Here is a 26,551-nt window from a genome sequence, read left to right as displayed (position 1 = left end):
TCGGCGTCCTGACTTTTTCGAGGCTGTTCTTCACTCCCTGGGCGGTTTGTGAGCTGCTCTGTGGTTGCTCTGAGCCTTGGTGCGGGGAGGGAGGTGCAGGTGGAGCTCCTGGAACCGCCCGCGCCAGGCCTGGGGAAGGAGGGCAGAGCAACCCTTCATCTCTGGGACTAGTCGACTTGTTGGCCCAGACCACAGTTTTCAAGTATTTAAGGACCATTTATTTCCAAAGGTACAGCCAAGGTAAAAGAAACAAACTGAAAACTAACCGCCTTTGGTTTGTCAATGCTTTCATTATTAATGTTGCTTTTGTGCTGATTTTAGCTGAAGGTTGAGAGTCTGTGAAAATATGGAAAAAATTATCTCTGACCTCACAATTGTTCATTTATTCCATGTACAAACATTAAAATTGTAAAAGTCACATAACCAGATTAAACAGAAAGTGGTTGTAAGGATGGATGTGTCATTTCCCTGTTAACTAACCATTATAACCCTTTAATAATTGCTTTTACTAAAACTTGGTGTGCCATAAACACGTACTTTAGATTTTATGAAAGTTATGATTATCCATGTAAGTAGCCTTTATAATTCAGTAAAAATTAAGTAAGAGTTGGTTTGGAAATGCTGGGAATTTTTTTTTTTTTTCCTTCAGTACACTATTAAATGAATAACCTCACCGAGAAAGAAATTATTCATAGAGAGTAAAGGCATAAAAATAACCCAACTGATATCAGTGTAAAGTAACTGTAAAAATTCAATATACTGGACAGCTAACTTGTTACATTGTGTTCCCTTTCTTGGAGAGATTATTTGGTTCTCACTGACACATTTTACGTGAGAACTAGAATACAGTAATTACATGTTTTGATCATTCTGAATGGTGCAGGTGTAAATGGCACGCACATATCCCGTAATTATAGAAAACCTTTACCATCCAAGTGTTTCCAGATTGCTTTTATTCAGATGCCTTGTTGAGAGAATCACTCACCAAAATTTGTGATGATTTGACCTCATGAAATCAGAGAGCTAGTGATTTAACAAGATGATAATCTACCTGTAGGAATTGGACATTAAATTGTTATATATTTGTAAGATAGGTGTACATTGCAGATTTGCAAGTACAGTGAAATGGAATGCCTCAGGAAGTCTTTAGGTATTATCTTTCAAAATTAAAGTGTTTTCAAATGGATAATAGTGACCGAATAATTTTTATCTTAATTATGACAATCACAAGATAAAACTTCTATTTGATTAATTTTACTTGTACTTGAAATTTGAATAATTTTGTAACTCAGATACTAAATTTGAAGAATGATTATGTAGACTTAAAAAACAATTTCTTTTTATTACAAACATATTGTCACATGTTTTAGTATTTTAATTGCTTAGCCAAGGATATGTTTTCTTTTAAAGATGCTAGCGAAGGCTTGCATATACTCTGGGGACATCTCTTACTACATATTTCATTTCAATTAATTAAAAGTTAAAAGTTTATGTTAATCATATTAAGGCTAAGAAATCTTTTCATTCTTAACAAGTGAAAGTAAATCTCAATAGGGTATAGATTAAGAATAGCGATTTAAGAAAACTGACTTTTGGAAGTGTTTTCCATATTGACCATTATTAAATAATGACTAAATTAATATGAGTAAATAACTGTGAAGTTTCACTTTAGGAATATAGTGTGTAGGCACTCATCCTTTCTGTAACATCAATGTAATAGAATAAAGTGACAATAAATCCTCGAATTATAGGACACAGTATATGCATGTGATCCAAATAAAGAGTTTTAAAAAATAAAAAGTAAACTCAGATTGTATGATTGTCCATTACCCCATATCACAGAATATAAATATTTTAAATTTGAGCTATTTTGAGCTATTCTTAAATTTTTTTAAAAATCCAGCTATTTATAGCATGTGGATGCATCTGAAGACTTACTAATAGGTCCTTCAGATGGCATTTTAAAACAGAAGCTGAGAATCAAACAAAATGTGATTTAAAAAAAAAAAAAAATATGTTGTGACATTTTTCAAATGCCCAGTTGTGAAATCCTTCTTGGGCTATATTACTCATAAGTTTTATCTACACAATTAAGAAAAAAAAAATAATTTCAATTGTTTAAAAAAATATATTTTCCCAGACAATTCCAGATCTGTTCCAATTCTGCTAATTATATTGTCAAGTTGGAGAATCCTGGCTAGTAACTCTGACCCAAAGTTCCAGTTAGAATGGGTGAGGAGCAATTGTGTTTTTGCAGGTAGCATATCAACACCTGGATTGTGATTTAGAGTTGTTTCATAGCTCTTTCATAATTCTTGTATTTTGCAATACCTTATATTCAACAAACGCCTGTTGAGTCTCTCCTGTGTGCTAAACATTGTATCAGGTGCCACATACAAAAATGGATAGAGACTTTCCCTAGGGTTCAAGAACTAAGCAATCTGGTGAGGATCCAGATGTGCAAACTAATAACTGTGATGTACTTAAATAATTGCTGTAGTGTGGCATAGCGAAGGAGAGCATGAACAGTGTGATAGTTTATACAGTGCGTTTAAATGTGTTCATTTGACCCTCCCAACCTAGCTGAGATGAAGAAAGATTAAGTGACTTGCACAAAATAACCATTAATCGGTGACTATAGTCTATCGACTGAAAAGATATTTCCAGACAGTAGCCAGAGAAATGCTGGGAAAATGTAAATCCTGTTCTGTTACTACTCTATGCCTAGTAAAAGTCAAGGCCACAAGACCCACAGGGGCCTCCAGGATCTGCTACCTGCCACTCAGTCTCTCCCACATCTCTTAAGATTCTTCCTTCTTGCTTACTTTGTTCGAGTGTGGGAAATTCCTTGCCTCTTCTAGATCGTAATCCCAGTACTTGGCCTTTGTATTTGCTGTTTACTTTTGCTTAAAACACCATCCCAGCTCCCCTTTTCTCCCTCAACGCCCAGCCCAGGTGGGCCTCACTCCCTCATTTCCTTCAGATCTTTGCTCAAGTGTCACCTTGTCAGTGAGGCTCTTCTTGACGATCGCCTCTTCACCATCTTCTTTTCCTAAGTTATTTTTCTCCGTTGCCCTTACTACAGGCAGCGCTGTGTGTAATCTGTACATTCGTTTTGTTCAGTTTGTATTCTCCAGTAGAATGTCAACTCCATGAAGGCAGGGATTTTCGTCTGATTTTTTCATTGATATGCTCCCAGCACTTAGACCCATGTGTATTTATCAAATGAACAAATGAGGATCTGAACATACGTATTTCCTAACATCAAATAGACAGTGATCTGCTTTGTTCCCCAAGATTTAAAAAGTATATATACAGTAGCAAGTATTCAAAGTTCTTACTTGCAACCCATTATTCTAAGCAGGAGAGAAATTGGTCAGTTACAGGCAGCAGACTCACAATTGTGTATGCACAAACACTCTTAGCCAGTTCTCCTGCATCACAGAAGAATAGGAGTTGAGTATTTCCCTTCTGTGGCATGGCAGATGGTGTCAGATGGACTCTTAGTGAGAAATCCAGAATCCTGTCCTCTCTTGCCACCTTCCAGCAGTGGAAATTTGACAAATGCCTTCAAATTCTGTTTCCTCAATCTTTTTCTTCCACCGTAGAAAGCATGGCTATTAGGGTAATACTTAAGCTCCCCCTAAAGTTCTGTGATTTATCTGTGTATTCTCCAAAGTACTTTTTTTAAAAGAAAGAGCACTCAAAGAAGTATCTATAATCTCTAAAATATTAAATCATGTATTTATTCATATTTCTATCCTCCATTAACATGAGAAAAGTTATTCAATGGCCTGGATTTTATTCAATCAGCAGCTTTGTTTAAGTTCTACACACAGACACACACACACAAAATACATCTTTAGAATCCTAAGAATTACCGATCAATATTAATCATGCCCATGGTGATACCTAGTATAATTTGGCCACATCTAACACTGGCTTACCTGGAAAGCATAATAAAAACGTATATTTTTGTCATTTGTGGATCAAGTCACCTCCTTCTATCTCATTAAATTCATCCTACATTTGACAAGTTTAATTAAACTCAGCACATGTGATTTTAAAAATAAGCTCTGCAAGCTCTAGGAATTTAACAAATACTCCATTGCAGCTAGTTGCACTGTGACCTTCCCCCAGTGTGTGAGCATTTTTCAAAAATATAAGACTTACTTCCTCTAGGAGTAAAAATACCGAGTTAGTCTGTGCCTTCCAATGACACTTGCTCTTGTTTAAAGATGAAAAGCTAATTTTAAGTGTTGGTCAACTGTCTGATTGTTTCAGTATGAAGCAAATAGATAATTAGAGGCTTTCTGCATGCCATGGGTCTCAGCTACTGTTTTGCATGTGTAGTGTCACATGTGAATACGTGTTTCGGCAAGGAGAGGAAGTCTGAATATGACTATTTATTGTGTAGCCTCCACATTAGTCACACATTCCTTCTTCACAAATTTCATCTGCTTCAGTTCATTTCAAGCCCTCATGCTTTTCTGAACCAATTTCTGGTAATTTCCATCAGCATTAACAGAGTTTCTTCAAGAGATACTACATTCAGTGTTGAAATGTTAAATGTAATTAAATTTATTTGCTGTGGTTGGAGAATAATTGCACCTACGTTATCACTGAGCACTTCTGCCAAAAATTGGTAATCCTAAATACAGAGGTGGAGATGAAAAAGAATTAAAGAGAGAGACGTTGCATTAACCGTGAGGCTCTACCTATAAAATCGCAGGCCCATCGGTGGTCTGGCCATTTGGCCCAGCCATTCCCGGGTTCTTTTGGCAGCATCAGAAGCTGGCGCTGTAGCTGGTGTTGTGCTGGACCTGACAGTAATTTACAGACTCTGGTACATTTGGGCATATATTTGGCAAATGTAGTGCACACATATTGGCCAAATGTCAGACATTTTCCATTTAGGAACATATTTCATCTCTGGGTATGTAGAATTAAACAGGAAATTTGCATTTTCTGATTTAAACATTTTTAAACCTGACCCCTCCTTATATTTTGTTATTACTCTGAAATAAAAATTGATAAAATTATTGGGCATATCCACTGTGTTTCTGATTACATACTTACGATATCATGTCAAATACTTACAGGGACCCTATGTATTAGATATTGTCTCTGTACTTAGATGTGAAACTTTAGGCCGAGTAATTATTTCATTACACGATATTTCCAAGATCATGGAAATAAATTAGTGCAAGATTTTGAGCCCATGTGTGCTTAACTGTGAAACTCACCCTCCTTTAGCCTTCTATCCAATGGCACTGGTCAGTTTAAACATCTCACTTAGATTTTGGAAAACATTCACAGATTTCTGCCTGTGCATAGACCTCCCCTCACTGCGACCCCTCCCTCTGTTGTGCTTTAAGATTCACCTCCATCTAAGTGAGCCAGGCACTTTTCCCTTTTCCTGAAAACTTTTTGACACCCCACCCCCGCCCCCAGCCCCATTCCATCAGCCTGTTCTCATTTGGAGTCCTGCAGGGCTGGAGCTCATGGATTGATCATGGGGCACTATGAGAACTACCCATATCAGAATACCCAGGGCAACTGTTATATGCAGCTTCCTGACTCAGCATCTCAAAGGTTGGGTTGAACATCCCTACTTCTAATAGGTTCCCTTGAGGACTGCTTGACCCACCAGCAATCCAGAACCACATATCTGATTTTACAGATGCAGAGACTAGTGTGAAGGAGGCAGAAGGACAAGTTCAAAGGTGATCTGAGAGCCCTCTGCAGTTTGTTAGGGGCAGGATAGAGACGAGACAAGCACCGCACAATGGAGACTGGTGCAGGTGACATGTTCAAGACGGTAAGAGCTTAGAGGGCTTGACGGGCATGTGACTCATCTCACTCTTGTATTTTTTCAGGCCCACTCGCTGCCATCCACCTTTATTTCGTACTGTGCACATGCACGAACACATAGGATAAAATGACAGGGAGATGGGCAGACCAAGGGGAAATGACAAGACGGGCCGTTCAGTGCTAGAAGGTGACTCTTACGATGTCCTGCTCACTCCTCCGTCCACTCCTTCCTTCTCTCTCACTGCTTTCATTAGCAGCCATTGTGTTGCTGGTCTTTATTGTGCATCCTTGTTTATCATTATTACTCTATTCATTAAGTCTGGGGATGCTTAATATTTCCAAAGCATCTCTTAAGGATATTTTTAATTAATTGACATAGCAAAGTTATTATGACATCACTATTAACTTTGCTTGTACTATTTGCCAGTCACTGTTCTAGAGCTAGGAGTAAAGAGATAATGAAGTCACTGCCCTCATGAAGCTGTCATTCTGTTGGGGAACAGAAGATAAGTCAATGATTATTACTATCACTCACTCGTCCTCTCAAAAGAAAAATAATCTAGTAGAGAGTATCACGGTTAAGTGGAGACTGCGACTGTCGTAAGGAGACCAAACTAGTCTAACACTTTCAAGTTTATGAAAGTGAGCTTACTGATCACTTTCATTTTTAAAAGGAAGCCAGGGAGACTTTACCATCAGCCTTGTTTGCAGATAGCATTGACGTTTTTGAGAAACTTTGAGAAAATGAGAGTTTTCATTGGAGACAAAATTCTTACTGTGTTTAACCGGTTCTGAAGTAAGCTCCTTAGCTGTGGTGTAGTGAAAATAATATAGGATTGGTGGTCAGAGGCTTAGTTTTGTACACCGGCCCCAGTGCACTCCAATTGTATGATTTTAAGAAAATGTGCGTGTGCTTTGAATAAAACTCTCTCACCAGAATAGTGACATTCTTATCATTGCGGTGCAGGTGCCATGTGAAGTCATGTGTAAAGTGTGTGGTTTCTTCCTCTTCCCTCTGTGTGTTTGAAATAAATGTAGTGTCCACTGTCGAAAGGCTCAAAAAAGGGGGCAAATTTGTTTCTAAACTTCTCTCTGCTAAGCCATTTTTCTGCTATGAAGTATGACATGATTTTGTAGAAAGTAAGAATCATGATCTTTGAGAAAATGTGAAGTAATCAAATTGCTTGCTTGAGATTAGTCTCTTGTTGTATATTAGAGTCAAAACACATAACTTTTGCAACAGAAAGTTGCCTAGACTTAATTTTCAGAGGTCCCATTGTGATGATAATTAATATTGCTAATCATGTCAAACACTTGACATCAAAGTCAGTGGTAAAACCCTTAAAATATGCATATGATATTGGCAGGTATACTAGTGATGTTTCACAAGAGAATCTAGAATCTGTAAAACATTGTTTGAATTACTTCCATGAGTGATGATTTTAAAAGTACAACTTTGAAGTTTTGATTATTCTATTTAAATAAAAAACTAAAAAAAAATTACTAAAGTAAGATTGAATGGATGTTCCTATACTGTAAACCATTATTTGTTTTTATAATAATATGTTATTCATCTTAGAACAATGTGCATATTCACAACTTGTAAAGGCAGAATTCTAAATTGGTTTAAAGTTGGAAGATGACTGTTCTGCAGGAGGGATGCTGCCGGCTTCAGGAAAGCTCACTGCAGCTGCTACTTCCCTCTGCTTAACCAGAAAATTGGTCCGCATAAGTGCGGTGCCAAAAGATGTAATTAAGTAACTGTCACCCCAATTTCTTATTTTTCTTTTCTTTCTTTGCTTTTGGTTTTGGCTATGGATTTCTGTGTTGGGGTAATATATTTTGAGAAAGAGCAATAGAATAGAATTGGGTCCAGCTCTGATACTAACTTTATTTCATTTCATTTTCTTTTCCCTAGTGTGTCCCACAAGTGCTTTAAAGCTATTCGTTCTAATCACTTAATCCCTCTCTACCTCACTTTCCATAACTGCAAAATTAAAAGCTTCAACTCTATGATCCCTTCAAAATGAATAGGATTTTACTGTCTCTCCTATAAGAGTTTCCCAGTGCACGGTTAGGTGTATACATGTTAGCCATGGAGCAGAACAGATTGGCTAATGTGGGCTTCTCACCTGGGTCCTGGCCTAGCCTGTGTGGATCTCTCATGCAGCAGTCTGGAGAGACCTGAGACCTTTGTTAACTTCATTCCTTGATCAGTAAAATTCTCTTGAGCAAGAGCATTGATTTATGCTCATTTATTTGTGTGTGACATAAATGTACTACTGTACCAAAATTTATATGTTAGAAAATATAATAAAGCCTAATTTTAAAAAGATGAGAACGGTAACTTTAAATATATGCTTATACCTTTACTCCCCATACTCCACTAGATTGTCTTGTGCACCCCACGTCAGAGGTTCCTACTGCTGCCAGCTGAGCTGTGTAGCTCAGCATATTGTAGGGAAGTTAAAAATTACATTTGAAACCTGACACATGAGAAATAGGTAATTTATGAAGCTTAGACATTTGTTCTTGTAAGACCCTCTGTCTTGATTATCACTGGAGTTGGGAATCACTGAAGAAGACAACCATACAATTGTGAATGATTGTTCTTCATTTGCAAATGAGCTCATAACCTCTAGCCATTTGCAGATGCCCAATAAGATAATGTTGACATCACAGTGTACTCCATAAAGATGCGAGGAAACCAGCCAAGATGAGTGCTGATCTTTGAATGCTGGCGAAATGTATTAGGTATATGTTTATATATCCCTTTGGTTACACTGTGTAGTTGATCATTATCGACATGAAAAAAAGAGTCTGTGGAAAAGCATGGAGCTATGTACTTTCAAAACTGTAATCAAAGAGTTGGAATAATATCTTGAAAGCAAGCTTATAGAATTTGCAGATTACACAAGACTAAGAAAATATGCATGTGTTTAATACAGCATCAGGTTTCAAGAAGAACCTAAAATCCTGAAGAATATGAGATAAAAACAAAAAGATAAAAATTTGGGATAGTGTCCACCTTGTCTGTAAGTTCAAAGATACTAACTTCAGAGGTTTGTGTACAGGGAAGTCTGGCTTGGCAGCAGTTTAGAAAAAAAGTATGTGAAGTTTAGTTGAATTCAAGTTTCATATAAGGCAGCTACTGGGCAAAGTTAAGAAAGATAATGTAGTCTTAGATTACGTTAGTGGAAGTGTAATTTCAATGATATAAGACAAGCGATGGTTCTTAAGTGCATTACACTTTTCAGAGCCTATTTGAAATAATGTGTGAAATGTTAGGTATTATGAATGGGGGGGGGAATAGTCATCACCAAACAAGAGAGACAATGTAAAGATGTGGCCAGAATGAGGCGACCCCTAAAAACAACGGTGACACCTCTAAACTGCCCCTGTTTAAATCTCAGAAGACGTCTTTTTCAAATATTGTGTAGTGTAGTGTATCAGTGAAAAGGTAAATATAATACTTTGGTGAATCAGAAAAAGAACTAGAACAGAAGTCAGGATCAGAATTGGCTATTAGATTTTTTTAAGAAGGCATGTTATGATTTTGGCGACCGGAGCTGTCCTTCTGTGGAGTGGGATGCATCTGGGTTTGAGCTGCTAGACTTGGTAACTTTCACTCCGGGATGCCCTAGAGGCTGACTGTTGAAGAGGAAGGGATGAATGAAAGGATCCTCTAGATCCCATCCACATATAAATTCTATGGGACTTTTAAGGAGCTGTGTCTAGACCGATTAGAACTAGATGAAGCCTGGGTGTGTAAAAATCTCAAAAAGCCAAAATGATACACACAGCATCCATTTTTCTGCATGCTAAAGTTTCTGGAGGTAAGGTGTGAATTTTGAAAACCCTGTCCAAATGATTCATATATACCTGCTGCTTAAGACAGTAAAAGAATAGGAAAGTTAGATTATTCACATATTTATTTATTCATCCCATACATAAAACTCCATGGAAAAATACCTTAAACTGTATACTTAGCAATTGGTAACCATGGGCAAGTCTATTCCTTTGTTTCCTCATCTGCAAAACAGAAATAACAATTATAATAGGAAAGATATTATTTCCTAAGTCCCTAAAGAAGGGAAGGATGGCATTGCTTTTATGGAAAAGAAAATGGTCTAAGTTTATTAAAATAGAAAGGTTCTCCATGCTCCGTGTAGGAGGATATGATTTGAGTCATTTGGCTTAACTAAATACAAGCTCTCCAGTATTTATTAGGTATGCATGTCTTGTTGACTATTTAATTTTTGACTAGACTATTACTTTTCCCACTTGAGTAGCAAGGTAAAATTGTTGGGGAAAATATTGGCCTAATACGTAGGAAACAGCTGCCGGAATCGTGAGCAGCTTGCCGCCCACCACTGTAGCCAGCGAGGCTAATGGGGATCAGGCCGGTCCTCTCTATCAAGTAAAACTGCAGTTGATGGAAATTACACTACCTAGTTTCAGGGGAAACAAAGATAATTTGGCTGTTCCTAAAAGGCACAAACAAAATATTGGCTAAGCACAGACAGATGTTAAGGTTATACTTTGTACATGAATTCATATACTTGAATTCACTTAAATGGAGTTGAGCTTATGGTGTAAGATCTTGCAGCTCATTATAACTAAGTTGTTATGGGCTGCTAATATGCTGGAAGCTGCTGTATCATGAGCTAGCCCGACTGCCTTGATGGGTCTCCTGGTAGTTAATATGGATTAAATGTGAATCTTTTATTTTTTCCCCTGTGGTCTCACGTAATGATACTAGCTTGTCTACAGTGTGACAAATTCAGAGTACCAGGAGCATCTGGTACACTATTCTTTATGACTGAAAATAAGCCCACAAACTTGATAAGGCACATCCATTTAGACACTTCCACATATTGGAGAGATATGGAAGGGTGTTGACTATGAAAGGAATCTGCTGGTCACAGTTCATTTTGCTCCGACATATATAAACTATTTTGACAGTGGTACATTCATCACTGCTACATTTCTACAAGTTCTTGTTTGATTATCAGGATGCAAACATGCATGTATGCCTTTAGAGAGTGCATTAATTCATTCCCAGCAGAGGAATTTCAAAAAGGAAAAAAAAAAAATAACAGTAAAAGGAAAGGAAACTAAAACCTTCACAGCTTGAAGTTATGTTTAGATTCAGTCTTTTGAAGTTGATCTAAGAATGGATTGCACTAAAATGTTCAAATCATGAAACAACTTTAGTAAAGTGAGTATTTTTTTTAATTAAATATACAGTATTGTATGAAATGAACAGTAGAATCAGATCCTGTTGTCCAATTAGGATTTAAGTTAATATAAAACTGTTCGTGTTTTGAATATGTTACTAGCTAAGCAGTGGGGAAATATGTTTCACAGATGAAACAAAAGAGTTGACATGCATATGCATATTACATACCTTATTAAGGATAGGAAAGGCCACTGGGCCAGCTGTCACTGTTTTGTCTCTGCTGTGCCACTAACTAAGTAATCTCAAATTATTCACTTAACCTCTCTGATTATCAATTCACTCTTTACACAAATGGATTATATTTCATATTCTAAGTCCTTCACTAGGTCATTGTGAAGATAAAATAGAGTAACAATACAGCTGTTATTTTACAAATAGTAAAACTATTATGTAATTACATTAGGGTACAATTATAATAATAACTCCCTCATACCTGATGTCAGTCCGATGGTAACCTTAGGTCGCTCAATCAACATTAGATGTGACAGTAGCAATTAAAATCCACTCTAGAGGCAAATGAGGAATGGGAGCTTTGAAAGATACACACGAAAAATGGACAGAGAATTGTCAACAACATAAATGAAGCAGAAGAAAATGGCTATTTCTTTGGATCACTGTGTCCACAACTGCAAAGGACTTCACTGTGTCCACCTAATTATGAAAAAGCTCTACAGTTGACAGGGACATTTAGGAACTGACAATCTAACATCCTTGCAGTGCAATATAGTACAAGACCCATGTTTACACTGTTGACCCTCAGATGTCAAAAAATGGTTAAATTTTATCAAACGTTTTCTTGTCAATGAAGCAAATGAGTTCAATAAAACGTCAAAGGATTTCTTACTTGGAGTATGGACATAGATGAGATGGTGTATCTGATTCGATAAATGACAAAAATTAGGATCGTTGTTGAATATTCACCTTTTACTTAAGCCAAACTTCCGGTCTCATTTGCCTGATAGTCAGTCTCGCCCTATACTTCAATTAGACTGAACTCTACTCCCTAAAACATATCCACACACATTCAGCATTTGCCCAATTCTTGCCTTCACATGCTGCTCTTTCAATATGGAATGCCCTTCCTCTACCTTTTCACATGGTCAAATAATGACCTCTCATTGTCCATCCCAAATGCCGCCTCCTGACGTTGTCCTTGATTTTTTTCTTCTCCTAGCCCCTTTCCCTAATGGGAAATTGATTTATCTCTCTTTCATCACAATTTAGCATTTTACCTTGGATTCTGGTTAGTGATGCATAGGTTTCAACTCTTTTACTAGACTTAACACTGCCAACTGGATCCACACCTGAATTAATCTTGTACCCACGCCTTCCCTGCCTGTATCGTTCAGCACCTTGCAGAATGCTTTGCACACAGATATCTGTTGCCCTCCAGTTATTTTTCTTCATTCATTCCATCAGTGTTTATTTGGCACCTAATATGAGTATGTGGTAGATACTAGAGATTTGGATGCAAAAGGTAGTGTCATTCTTGCCTTCGAATATAACATAAAAATAATTCCAAAATAATTGGGATTTGGGGGTTTGCTGTCAGGCGAGTAAGCAGGAAAAGCTGAAGACACACCTGTGGTTCTCCTTTGGTGTTTCATTTGTGTGTCAGAGAAATCTGATACCATGGTACTGAAGAGAAATTCAGCAGTAGTAACACTTTATTGTTGGGGACAAATTTGTATTTCCAGTGATTAGATGAGAGAACTCTCTGAACTTTGTGAATCCACTGGAGAGATTTGAGACACTTCCTAGTCTTGAAATACTGACAGACACTAACCTCTCAAAGAACTACCAATAAAATTCATTAGATTATATTATGTTAAAAAGAAGGTAAATGATGGGAAAATAGATTATCCTGCCATGAAAATGATGTAGGATAAAAGAGTCTGAAAATGTCAATTTCATGACTGAGTTTATTAATTTCTGAATGTGGATTTCACTATTTGGACAGAGAACTTTGGAGGCAAGGTCAATAGAAAGCAAATATCTCTTGGTTCTTTTCTCAGAGTCACAGCAGTGTTCTTCCTCACTCTGGAAAGGGTCACATACCTTTCTTGGTGGCCAACCAAAGGAAGAATATCATTGAAGATGGGAGTAACTGGATTGTAATTAGTGATTATTAGAAACTATTAAACAATAGTATAGTTTGGAAGAAGACATGGTGAGAAGTTTTAGGTGTTTTAGGTTATGTCTGTAATTTCAAATTGATAACACTATGTTAACATTCAGAAGCCTATATTTTTATGTGCAGAAAAAAGAAAAGTATAAATAGCCTCACCGAGTAAGATTTGCTTAACACATTCAATTCTTCAAAGTAATATCAATGTTTATGAGAGACAGATGTTGATGCTTGTAGTAAGAAATATTTCTTTTAATGTTATAAAATGTTGAGCCATTGAAAGGTTAAATGTTAATAACTTAATTTTCATCTTGAGGAAATAATGAGCCACTGAAAGTTTTGAAATAGATGAATAACATGATCATGTTTGTTATTTTTAAAGATAATTTTTGGCTATCTTATGCAGAACAGATTGAAAGCAAGCATGAATAGAAGCAGAGACCGACTACGATATTAAGTTCGGGTATCTGGGCAAGAGATGCTGATGACAGAATTGGAGTGGTGTCCATGGACCAGTCAGGGACAGGTTAGAGATGATTTGTTACGTACATCTGGAGAGGATGGTGTCCAGAATAATACACAAATCTTGTGATTAGGCAACTTAGGTAAAGGATGGTGTCATTTAGTGAGACTGGAAAATAAACAAGTGGGAGCAGGTTTGCAGGTTTTGGTTGATTCTGCTTTTCGATGTGACCCTCTGGTTTTTAGGAATGGATATCAGTGGACCAGACTGATAAACACCAAGAGCTGGTGCTTTCAGTTTTACAGAGATGAGAGTTTTACAGCCTCACACTGAGGCTGTGTGAATGGATGAGATTATTCAGAAAAAAGTATAAGAAAATAGAAATTAGAAAGAATCACAAGGATATTGGTGACTTAAAAGAGGAAGAGACACCCACAGGTGAGAGTGGCAAGGGTAGCCAGAGAGGCGGGAAGGAGGGCAGTAGACCATGTCCTGGAAACCCTCAGAAGGGCTTGTTCCGGGAAGGGAGGAGAGTCAACAACGCAAAACTCGGGCAGTAGATCCCGTGACGTGCTAGTGGCGTTTGGTGATAAGACCATGTGTAGTCATTGCACTGACGAGAATGTTTAGTTACTTAAGTTTCAACAAAGAGTACTGAGTGAGGAAGGATAAACATTATCTTGTCACTCAAATATTTCTGTTCTGAGTAGAATTTTTCCTAAAGCAGGTCAGTTATACATACAATGATGAGAGAGAGAGAGGGCAGACGTAAAAGAGAGCAGTTCGCGGGAAAAGATCATAAAGTGTTTGCGTTAGAAGCGCCACAAAAGTAACTCAACCTCGTCTTTTACATTTTTCTCAGATACATTTATGAGCTTGCTCTCTGCCTATGCACTGTCACAGGCTTTCTCATATCGATCCAAACGTTATTTGTTGAGGTCACACATTAAGGCATCCGTCCATCCATCCATCCATTCATCGCTTATTGAATACACTCTATGCTAGATGAGAAGGTGATAATACACAAGCATGGTTCCTGCCATCAAGACATGTAGGGCCTAGGAGAGAAGACAGGCATGTAATTTAGTGAATTCAATAAAGCATTGCTGGTACTGTGAGAGTGGCGGTCAGTTCTTCCCAGGTACAGGGAGTGAGGGTGAGGTCAGGAATGTACTCATACAGAGCAGATGGTAATTAAATGAAGCAATGTTGTGATTCATCTCTGTAAAACTGAAAGGCAAAGGCATTTTTCCTAGACTCCAGGAACAGGGGAAGGATAGAAGAAGAGGTGGGCATTTGGTGCAATGAATGCAGAGTGACCACAAGCAAAGTCCATCTGAAGGATGCAAGACATTGATGTTGGCTGAACCTAGAGTTCTGACATTTTTCTTTTACTCCTTAGATATCAGAAGGCTGCATCCTGCAGTGTGCTATAAACCCAGACGAGGGCACCGGAGCCTGCCTCCTCACAATCCTGATTGCCTTTGTTGGGTATATCTGAGGTTGGCAATGCCCCTCTTAAAAGTAAAGGACTATTATTAGAAGGAAATATTTTACTTGGAGTGTGAACTTGAATAGTACAATGAGTATAATTCCTCCGTATGATTGGATACAATAATTCTAATAGTTTATTTCCAGGCAGGCAGGGAAAACTAAAAATAAAGGAGAGCATGAAATGATGAGCTATAGTTCTTCCTCATTAAAGAAAATTGTGTTGTTATTTTGGCTGTATTGTTCCTTGTTCTATAGCCTCCATTAAAATGGTGAAAATAAATAGCCCTAGTTTTGAGGCAGTGGGGTTCTAAACAGTTAATCTGGGTTAGACTTCTAGTTCCAGTCCCAGCTAATCTTTGGGGAAGCTATTTAACCTCTTTAAGTCTGAGATGTCTCAGACAATAAAACGCCTACTTTATTAGGTCAGTGTGAGAAATGGATAAGTTAATGCATGTAATGCACTTAGGAGAGTAGGGTACATGCTAAGTAAATACTTAAAATATTAACTGCCATTATTATGTGCTATTGTCGTAAGTAGAATAGTCAGTCCCAAGCAGATTCAGGCATAGAAATCACTAGAAAGAAATTTTCAAAATGCACATGCTGAGGCCTTATTACCTATAAATTTTTATTCTATAGTTCTGGGGAATGTACCAGGCATTGAAAAAAGTTCTAGAGATTATCGTGATGTAGTTAAGAGTCACTGATACAGTAGTACGAGTAAATTTGCAATCAAACCTTATGGAATTTCACATCATCTTAAACTACCAAGACGTGTGGCCATCTTTATTTCATGGAGTTGTGTCATTGAGATGGTTTAAGTAAACTGTGATAAACAGACTTTATTTGGCTAATAAGGCATTTGGCAAGATAAAATGGCAGAGCAAAGCAGATGGAATCCTGCAGAATGAAGGAGGTGGTCAGAAAGAGGTGTTTTGTCATATTTTTATTTTATTGAAATTATTCTGGAGAGGTGCCTATGATTCTGCATCAGGGTGCTCATTCCTGTCATCTGCTGTCTGGCTAGGTAACCCAGGACGACATCACCGTTGTTTAAAACATTAATCTGTCACTTTTGTAGACTCCCGCAGACAGCTCTTTGCCACAGTCTTTAACTCACCGGTGAGGTCTGCACAGCTTTACAGATGACATTGATTTGTTCCATTCCTTGCTGACATCGTGGCTTGTTCTTCCCAGATTTGTTGGACACTTTGCTGCAGGCTTCCTATTATTACCCTGTCCTTGTGCCGCCTTTCCTACAGACTTGGCTTTGCAACGTGTCTCAGTGGGATGGAATTAACATTGTCAGGAGGTGTGGCTATGAAAACTCATTCATGTGAAATGGGAGTTAAAAGTGATGTAAGAAAACAGATCACCCAGGACTACTTGATGATACAAATTGTTGATAGGTGCAGAGTTGAGGGACACCAGGGAGCAAAAGCTCATCTATGCAGTGGGAAACTAGGACAGAGAAACCATAGCCCTGTACTTTCACCTTCCCCCAGGTAGAAGACTGTCTGGGAACAAAATTGAACAATGATAGTGACCCTAATTCACCTCTTAATAAAATACTTCAAAACACTCGAACAATCATTTTGCTCCAGTATTGCAAGGATAGTCACTAAGTCAGACTCTAAAATCATTGAATCTTAGTACCTGAAGAGAAATAGAAATGATCTTTCCTTCTCTCATTTTACATGTAGCCAACTTGATTGTGCTGGCACTGGTGCTTCTAAGAACTGGGTCTCCTTTGCAGACAGGATGGGTAAGACATGGGGGGAGTGAAAGAAATATTAGGCTGTAGGGAGCCTCTGGAGCCTCAGCAAATTGTATATTTGCTAGCAGGAGAGAGTGGAGATGTCAGACAATGGGCAGTCTTCAGCAGGGATGGGGAAGAGGTTAGGGCAGAGCAGATATCAGGTGGGTTTCAGGTGGATGGCTCATCAGACAGGCAAAACAACCATCAAATGAAGCCAACAGCAGCACGGAAATGGCTTAGAGAGGCAGGATATCAGTCCCAAGGAAGGTTGAGTTGTTAGCAAAATGCTCCTGTAAAAGTCCCAAGTCTAGAGAATGATTGCTATCTTTATTACTGACCTAGGGATTTGCTCAAAATAAAATTAGGTATGAACCAAAATCCCAGAAATAGAGAGCACAACAGGAAAGATGACTGAATCTGAAGTATCAGACTTCAGACATTCTTTAAATCTTCCTGACCAGGAACAGAACCAACACCTGGGTGTGGGATATGGCTATGTTTGGAAGGAGAGCAGAGGGACCAATCTATGCAAATTGGAATATTCTAGCTCAGGGAATTCAGCAGATGGTAAAAAGACCAGGGATGTTTTAGGTTCACTCTTACCCTGGCATGTCCTCCTTTGCTCTGAGGTTTCCAAGTTCTCATAGAAAATGATCTAACTGCAGATAAAGAAGGTGGATTGAACCCTTGTATTAATCCCTGCTCCCTTGCCAAAATGGCAATGAAACTTTTTAAAAAGGATGTAGCCCCGTAAACACAGAGAATGAGGGAATAAAGAACCATCTTTCACCAAGCTTGAGTGGCCATCAATTGTTAGAATTACTGCAAGTACTATGAAGAAAGCAACAATGCTTCCAATTAAACTATCACACACTAGTAAGTGCATTGTCCCAGTTCTAGAGCTAGCAAACCCAGATATAATAAAGTATGAAAAATTTGTATCTCAGAACTGATAAAATATGGTAGATGGACAAAGTGGAAAATGACTCATCACGCCCATGAACATGGAGTTTTAAGCATTGGGGAAAGTTAAAACAGGCCAATTTACACAGGAACATCTTTAATGAGTGTGTGGGGGTAGGAACTTGGGGCATGAGGTACAGCAACAAGCCAGAGATTGGCTGAAAACTTGTTTCAATAGGACTTAGACCCCCAAGTCTCCTACCTGACTATGGCAAAGACTAGAGGTTTATTCTCTGGAAAGAGTGAAATTAAGAGTCTCTTGGGGGCTGGCCAATTAGCTCAGCTGGTTAGAGTGCAGCTTTATAACACCAAGGTCAAGTGTTCAGAACCCCATACCAGCCAGCTACCCCCCCCAAAAAAAGAGTCTCTTGACTCAGGGACCTCAAGAAAGTGGGTTAAAATTGAGGTATTAAATAAGTAAAATTTCACTTGCTAAATTTTGAACACTCCTTTACCACCCCACCAAGCTTTACACCTACATAATTTTTGGAAGAGCAGCAGTAAATGTTTACACTCACAGCTGGAGCTTAGAAGAGTCTTTTCTGAGAATTCTGCATGGACACAGTCAGGAATTCCCCTGGGAAAGCAGAGCTAACAAGCCCCACTCATACCAAGATCTGACCAGCTGTCTCACCCACCCCCCCAAGTCAGAAATGAGCAGACAGCCAAGGAACTTGAGATATTTTCAAAGAGCCTATAGTATGAGAGAGAGCTTCTAAAACAAACAGAAAATCATTATAAAAAAGGAACTATGCAGAGAGAAGAGAACAAAAATGACAATATTAGGGAAAAAGAAAAGAGATGATTTTACATCCATGAAATAATTACCAGATGCTAATTAAAAGGAATTTTCAGAGAATAAAAACTAGCTCTTAGGAATTAAAAGCAGAATAATAGCAATGAATCACTCATTAGACACTTAAATGACTGAATTGAGGAAACTTTCCAGAACGTAAAGCAGACAATGCTTTAAAAAGAGATGGAAAAGTAGAAGAGAAAAAGATTAAGGAAAAAACTTTGAGGACTGATGGAGATTTTAGCATCTGAATAATGATAGAGAAAATAACAGTAACAAGAAACAAAAAGGGTGGAGAAAAGTATAAAACATTTTAAATAGAATTGCTAGAACTAAACATGTTTCTAGATTGAAACGTTCCACTAAATGTCCAGCAAAATGTCTAAAAATAGATTTAAGTCAAGACAGATCACCATAAAAGTTTAGAACACTGGGGACCAAGAGAAGATACAGGAAGTTTCCTGGGAGGAAGCAAAAGCAGATTTCATTAAAAAAGAAAAAAAAATTAAAACTCAGAATGTATTCATACTTCTCAACAGCAACGTTGGAGAGTAGAAGAGAATGATGCACTCCCTTGAAACTCCGAGGGGAAATGATTTCCAACCTAGAATTCTCTGCTTCTGTACCTAGCTCTACTATTTTAACTGTGAGAGTAGAATGAAAACATATAAAGATGTGCAAAGTACCCCCCCCCCAAAAAAAAAGCCTTCCATTTACTCTATCTGGAAAGACAGATAGATTTTCTACCAGAAAATGAAATAAAGTAGGAAAATGAAGAAGAAACTGGTTTAGGACACATGAAATCCACATAAGAGAGGGAGAAAGGAAATCCCCAGCATGGAAATAAAGGGAGATACCAGGAAGACAGCTGTGCAGAGAGGGAAGCCAGGCCAGACTAGAGCAGGTCAGAAAGCTCCAGAAGAAATTGCTTCAATAGCTGATATTGACATGTTATTTCATCTGTTGAATTGTGTTGAAAAAGATTTACACAAATTGGGGGAGTTTGGGGTTGGATTCATGATAAGTACATAGACAACTAAGCAAAGAAACAAAAAAATCCAAGTTGTTAATGTAGGGAAAATAAACTGCATATTATTGGAAATTAAATCATACTATGAATAGCATTTGCATATTGTCTTAGTCTGTTTGGGTTGCTATAACCAAACAACATAATCTGGGTAGCTTACTAAGGACAGAAATTTACTTTTCATAGTTCTGGAGGCTGGCAAGTCCAAGATCAAGGTGCAGGCAGATTCAGTGTCTGGTGAGGACTCGCTTCTGGTTCGCAGATGAGGCCTTCTTGTGTTCCTACATGACATAAGGGGTGGACGAGTGCTCTTGGGCCTCTACTATAAGGGGAGAGCCTTCATGACCTAATCATTCCCAAAAGACATCACCTTCTAAGACCATCATCTTGGGGGTTAGGATTTCAACATATCAATTGTGAGGGAAACACAAACATTCAGACCATAGCAATCGTCATATTGTTCTGCCTCAAATTGCAGTTTAACTACCTTGGGAAAGTGAAGGAAGGAGGGAAATGTTTAAGTGAGTGATGGTTGGTGGAGAAATGGAACCAAGTTCTCATCATATGTGTGGGAAATCAAGTGATAAGGAATGGTACTATAAGAATATTGAGATATAGAAATAAAAATTTTAAAAGTCAGTGTTTGAGATATGCTAATTACTCTGATTTGATTATCACATGTTGTACACATGTACCCAAATATCACAATGTACCCTATAAATATACACAATTATTATGGTTAATTCAGAAAAAATAAATTCAATAAAATGAAAAAAGTAAAAAGAAAAATCAGATGAAGTCTTAAAAGTGTTTGCCTCTGAAGAGGAAGAAACGAGAGGACAGAGAATGCTGACTTTTTTTTTCAAATAAACCTGATGAATATTTGGCCCACTTCAATTTGTGCATATAGTTTGATTTTAAATCAACAATGACAATTATTTTTCCTTATGCAATTGGAAATATGGCTATTAAATTATATATAAATAATTATGTATATAAATTATATATAAATACTGTTACGCATATAATTGGTATAGGCACTGATTATAAAGAAAACAAGCAAGGAAGAGTAAATTAAAGTAAAAGGAACATCACCTAGATAAACCTATAGCAGCTCCTTCAAGTAAGTGTGTGCATTTTTATCCTTATACTGAACAGAGTAGTAAGTCCTGAGAACAGTGTGATCATGAAGATATTTCTTAGGACTACTGATTTTCTAGGAGTCCTACAGAAGTGTTTTTACATTCATTTGTGACCATGAAATACCTTCTTTGAAAAAAGTATGAGAAAAAACTTGTCCATTCCATTCAGGAATCTGTGATACCAGGATCTTAGGTCATTTATTCATAAACAAACATTTACCTAGCCCCAGATATGTTCCAGGCATTTTTCTTACAGATGAAATTATAAACTAGGATCTGGTTGCTTAAGAATTTCACTGTCAAGGAGGGAAACAGACACTTGAACAGATAATTACAATGAAATAAATACAAGAAGAGAGGTAAGAGGGTACTTCAAAAAGTTCATGGAAAAATGAAATTGAAAGATGGTAAAATCTTTTCATGAACTTTTTGAAGCCCTGTTGTATAAACAGTATGATTCGATCATGAGTACTATTAAGCACTCAAGAAGTGGAGAGTAGAGCAGTGGGCCATTAAAGGAACTTAGACCTTCTGTTCCTTATTGATAAATGTTCTTTTCTCATTTGACTTTACCCAGAAGAAGGAACAAGTTTTCTTTGAGGTCTCATGGAGGAGAACCCTGGAACCTTCACTTCCATGGTTAACCTGTCAGATTTTCTATATCCATGAAGACATTGCACAGCACCACCATATTGTGTCTGGTGGGTGCAGGTCCACAGTATTCTTTCCTCCTAGGAGGGGAGGATGTCAAAGGAAGCACAGGAGCCAGGCAGAAACAATCTCAGGATTTGTTTTGGGGCCCCTTTCCTGCTTCATCTGATGGTGAGCCTGGGCATGGTCAGTTTGAATCTCACTTCACTGATTTCTAGCAATCAGGTGTACACTGCAGAAAAAGCATCTTGTGTTCCACTATTTAGTATAACATGAAAGACAGATCCTAAAGATAGATTCTAAATGATGATTTCTAGCCTGTCCTCTTTCTGCTCCATTCTCTACTTCTTGTGTTCAGTCCCATTCATCTTTTCAGATTAGTAAAATTATCTCAAATTTATTTTTACTTAATTAACTATTCCGTTTAAAATTTTCCACTTCCTTGAATCTAGTCCATACCATCCCCAGTGATGCTACACCACGATGTTAAATGAAATATTTATTGAAGGAATTAATGAAACCATGAGTGTGAGTTTTCTGATTTTCGTTTTCACACTGAGTTAGCTAAGCCCGCTCAATAATCTTTACATGCCTTTATATCCTTAAAAACATTTAATAAACCTCATTTAATTAAACCAAATAAATTATTAATTTAGACTCTTTAGGAAAAAGTTATAAAACTATATAATAATTTTTCTTATAATAATACTAATGTACTATATGACTCAAAGATGTGCTATTCTAGGAGCGAAACCATTTAAGTATGGCTCTTAGTAAATTTTAATAAACTTTGGTATCACATATCCCATATTTTTCTGGATTTTAATGATTTTTAGGCTCTCTAACACTGCTTTTCTCTTTCTTTCTTAAACTTTCCTTTATTGCAGGATGGCCTCTTTAATCCACCCATTATTCTTAATGCCAGTGAAATCCCAATGCCTCTGGGCAGTTTCTGTGTCACATTTTTTATACCCTAATTTAGATCACCACTTCTCCACAGGAACTTCCCAGGAGAAAGCAATACTAATGGTCTCTTGCCCCAGGATTTTTCTTCTATTTTTTTTTTTTCTTGGCTTTTCTTGTGTCTTCTACCCTCCACCTCTAGATAACCTTTACATATCTTTCCCCACTCTTCTCATTATTTTTTATAGTCTCACCTTCACTGAATTAATTTAATGCCACATACTCACTTATAACCAGTATTCCAAATTTCATTAAATACATCATATCCACACTCTTTTATTTTTCCAGATGATTTCTTGGTACTCACCTGGCCTTATTAGCAACATCCCTCTCTTGAATAGTCTTCCATCTCAAATTCTCTAAGAAACTCAGAGGCTTATTTAGTCCTGAGATGTCCATTCTCCCTCAAACACCAAACCACGTTAACATGAGAAAATGCTGTCTCTTCCCCAACTCCACGTTTGAATATCCCCCAGGGCAATAGAAGCTCATTCACTCTTGTGAAGATACTCTGACCTTTCTAGATGCCTTTAGGCCACAGGAGTGGCCCATACCAAGGAGAAAAATCAATTCTCAGTTGAAAAATCAATCAGTCGTCCCAAGTTTGAGGACCTCAGTTCACTTCTTTTTTATCTTTCTTAATCATAAGTTCGTTTATCAATTCCAAACATAATACCATGTCAAGGTAGGGTAGTTCAGTCCTGAGAGTTCTCAGCTCCAATAATGTGCTGGGGCCAAAACAGCCCTCTCCATAAGCCTTAGACCCTTGGCTTAGAGTGAGGTAGGAAATTACTGCCTTGAGAGTGTCTCCAGTAGTGCAGATAGGGGGACCCCAGGCAGAGTCTGAGTTGGGGAGAGAGCACTGAGAGTGCAGGGAGGAAAAGGTGGCTGGAGTTCATGTGTCCACTTAGCAGAAAGGCCATCTGTAGAGGGTCCCCTTCTCATATTCAACAGAGAACTGAGCACAGCCCGTCTACGTAAGGAAACTACCAGAGGCCAGGAAAGAAGCACCTGAAAGAATGAGAGGAAATAGTACCTGAATACACACACAGGGCTTAGTGTATATGCCAACACTCACCATCAAGCTGGGAAACCCCGCAACTCATGGAGCATTGAGTAGGGTACTCAGAAGGGTCCTGCCTCAGTTGTGCAGGATAACTTGTCTTAAAGTAAATGCTGTTCTGTTCCCCCTAACAAATCTTAATAGCAAGACTCAGAAGTATCAGATTGCTTCCAAATAATTGTGTCCCAGAAAAGAACTGAAGATATTTATAGGAATACAAAGATATCCAGAAACCAACAAGATAAAATTCTAAATGTTTTGTGTTCAATGATTACCACATGTCCAGAGGAGGAGGAAATGTGCCCCCTCCTGAGGAGAAAAGTCAATCAGCTGAAACTGGCACAGATGTTAGATTTAGCAAATAAAGACATTAAAACAATTCTTATAACTGCATTCCTTATGTTCAGAAATTTAAGTAGAGTCATGAAAGATATAAAAAAAAAAAACCCAAATGAAACTTCTAGAGATGTATAATTATCAGTTTCTGAGATAAAAATTTCACAGATTGGGATTAATGGTAGATTAGGTATTACAGAAGAAAAGATTAGTTAACTCAAAGGCACCAACAGACATTACTCAAAATGAAACACGAAGACAAAAGAAACACTTTTAAATGGAAAAAGCTGTGAGTTGTGGGAAAATTCCAAATGGCCTAATATACACTAAATTGGAGTCACTGAAGAAGAGAAGATAATGAAGAAGAGAAAAAACATTTATTGGGGAAAAAAAGGCTGAAAAAATTTTGGATTTCATGGAAATATAAACCCACAAATCCAAGAAGCTCAATGAACCCCAAGTGTGGGAAACATGAAGAAAACTAGACCAAGGAGCATTATCATCACATTGTCCAGCACCTGTGATGAAGAGAAAAATCTTAAAAGCAGAGAAAAAAGACACCATATGTACAGAGAAACAAAGGTAAGGATAACTGTAGACTTTTTATTGTTTTTGATCAGAAACTGTGCAAGTGAGAGAGTAGAGTAGAAAAATCTTTCAAAAATGAAGGCAAGAGGAAAGAATTTATCACCCAAAGAACCATATTACGAGAAGTATTAAAGGAAGTTCTTCAGACAGAAGGAAAATGAAGCCAGGTGGAAATATGCAGCTACATAAAGGGATGAAGAGCAGTGGAAGTTCTGACTTTGTTGAGAAGGCAGGTTGCAAATGAAAAAGCCCTCTCTCACCTTCTCCCTCCTGTAGACTGACGTTAAGGGGGAACACGGTAAGGCTACGACCTGAAGCAGGCACGTCAGGAGCAGCGTCATTCCTAGCAGAAGCCTGAAGTTTACGAATCCTGAATCAGACTGCTGTACCACAGGAAAACATGCAGCAACCTAAAGATTTGTATTTTATTTACACAGTACAAACAAAGAATTTCCATCTACCTCTGAGGAGTTCTGTATGGTCTTTTTAAGTATAATGTTTTTAAGATGTTATCAATTCTAAGGAATGAGTTGGTTTCCTGTTATACAGATTTAAGATGCAATATGTTATAAAGTCTGGAAATGAAAAATCTTCTAGAAGGTGGATATTTCTGTAGAAAGGAACTCCCCCTGCTCCCCGCAAAAAAAAAAAAAAAAAAGTCACCAAAACTTTCAGAGGAAAGAAGAGGAGGTCAAATGCATGACATGTATTTAGCAAAGGTCTTGTTCATTTCTTTCCAATAATTCTTGATGCCCTTCAGAATATATAAGAATAGAAGGTGTGAGCTTAAACAACACCCCTTCTTAGTTTTAGCACCCTAAAGGGAACAATTGAGCTGTCATTTGCAAAGTGGCTTTTACTTTGAATCCTCCCTAATAATGTCAATAATAATTTTTAAAAATCCGCTCTATGGAAAAGAGCCAGGGTATTTTTAATATATATGCAGGACAAACCAAATCCTCCTTTTTAAAGGTCTCACCCAAGAGTATTCCAGGGTAGCAAGTAAAATAAACATTGTTTCAGAAAAGATAAATTCCTGAAACTGTGGGAATTTTAGTTCTCCAAAACGGAATAGTTTCTAGTATGAAAAAAGCATTCTTATTTTCTTATCCTAAAAACTATGCAGATAAGTTATTTCTAAAGAAGTTAATTGTGACATAAAATTTTTTCCTGAAATTTTTACTTAAAATGCATGTTTTACTATAATTACGTATATCAAATGACTTAAGTGTATGGAAAAATGAAATAAAGACTAAAATATGATGTGAAAATCCTGTAGATGGAACAGCTGGTATCCTTGAAGTTGTGATTGAATTGTTTTTCCTTAAAGTTAATCCTCAACTGTGGATTTAGGCAGCTTGGTAGAAGCATTCTTCATTGGTTCAACTGGATGTTTTTTAAGGTGCTATATTAAATATCTCAAAGGTTGTGCACTTAGTGGTTAGATATGTAGAATCAATATCATTATTATCCTGCTGGCATTTAAAGCATGAAAAGTGTAGATTTAAAGCATTATTTTCTTCAATTTGTAACAGGTAAGTAATATGAAGACCAAATTAGTACATAGAGGCAGCTATGAGGCCAGTAGAGAATGAACACAATTCTCCAAATGATAATAAAAAATGAATTGTTTCTTTTTTTAAATGTCGCACTTTTGGTGTTGGGAGAGTCAGTATTTGTTGGGTATGGACCATATGCTAAAGATATTACCTTTTCATGGACCATATTTCACTTAATCTTTACCTCAACCTTAGGAAATAAGTATTTTAAACCCATTTTACAGATGATGAAACAGATACTCAGATTAAGTCACTTATTCCAGGTCCCCCAGCCAGTGGAATCAAATTCTTGTTTTATTCCACATCCTCTGTTTCTCAAATTTGACATCTTGGGAAATCATATTCCATCCTGTCATTTGGGTCTGAATTGCACTTTTCTTATAGGTGATAGAGTTCATCTTTTTGGTGGGTTTCTTTCAGGAATTACAGTTCGAAAGGCTGACCCGAGAGCTGGAGGCAGAGCGTCAAATCGTGGCCAGCCAGCTGGAGCGATGCAAGCTGGGATCCGAGACGGGAAGCATGAGCAGCGTCAGGTAGGGCTCGGGTGCTCTCCACGCTTCCAG

At 37.6% G+C, this 26,551-nt stretch overlaps 1 protein-coding gene across 1 annotated transcript in view; it reads left to right on the top strand.

Annotated features, from left to right (window-relative positions):
• The window catches only part of CTNND2 (catenin delta 2), a 934,064-nt gene that overhangs the window by 319,597 nt on the left and 587,916 nt on the right, over window positions 1-26,551 (top strand). The window contains exon 3 of the mRNA XM_063085434.1: window positions 26,409-26,521. Within this exon, the coding sequence (XP_062941504.1) occupies window positions 26,409-26,521 (113 nt within the window). The remainder of the gene's footprint in view (window positions 1-26,408; window positions 26,522-26,551) is intronic.

This window comes from Cynocephalus volans, chromosome 2 (assembly GCF_027409185.1).
Source record: "Cynocephalus volans isolate mCynVol1 chromosome 2, mCynVol1.pri, whole genome shotgun sequence".
NCBI classification, from domain to species: domain Eukaryota; kingdom Metazoa; phylum Chordata; class Mammalia; order Dermoptera; family Cynocephalidae; genus Cynocephalus; species Cynocephalus volans.
Note: the sequence above shows the minus strand (reverse complement) of the source record. Positions and strands in the feature narration are given on the sequence as shown.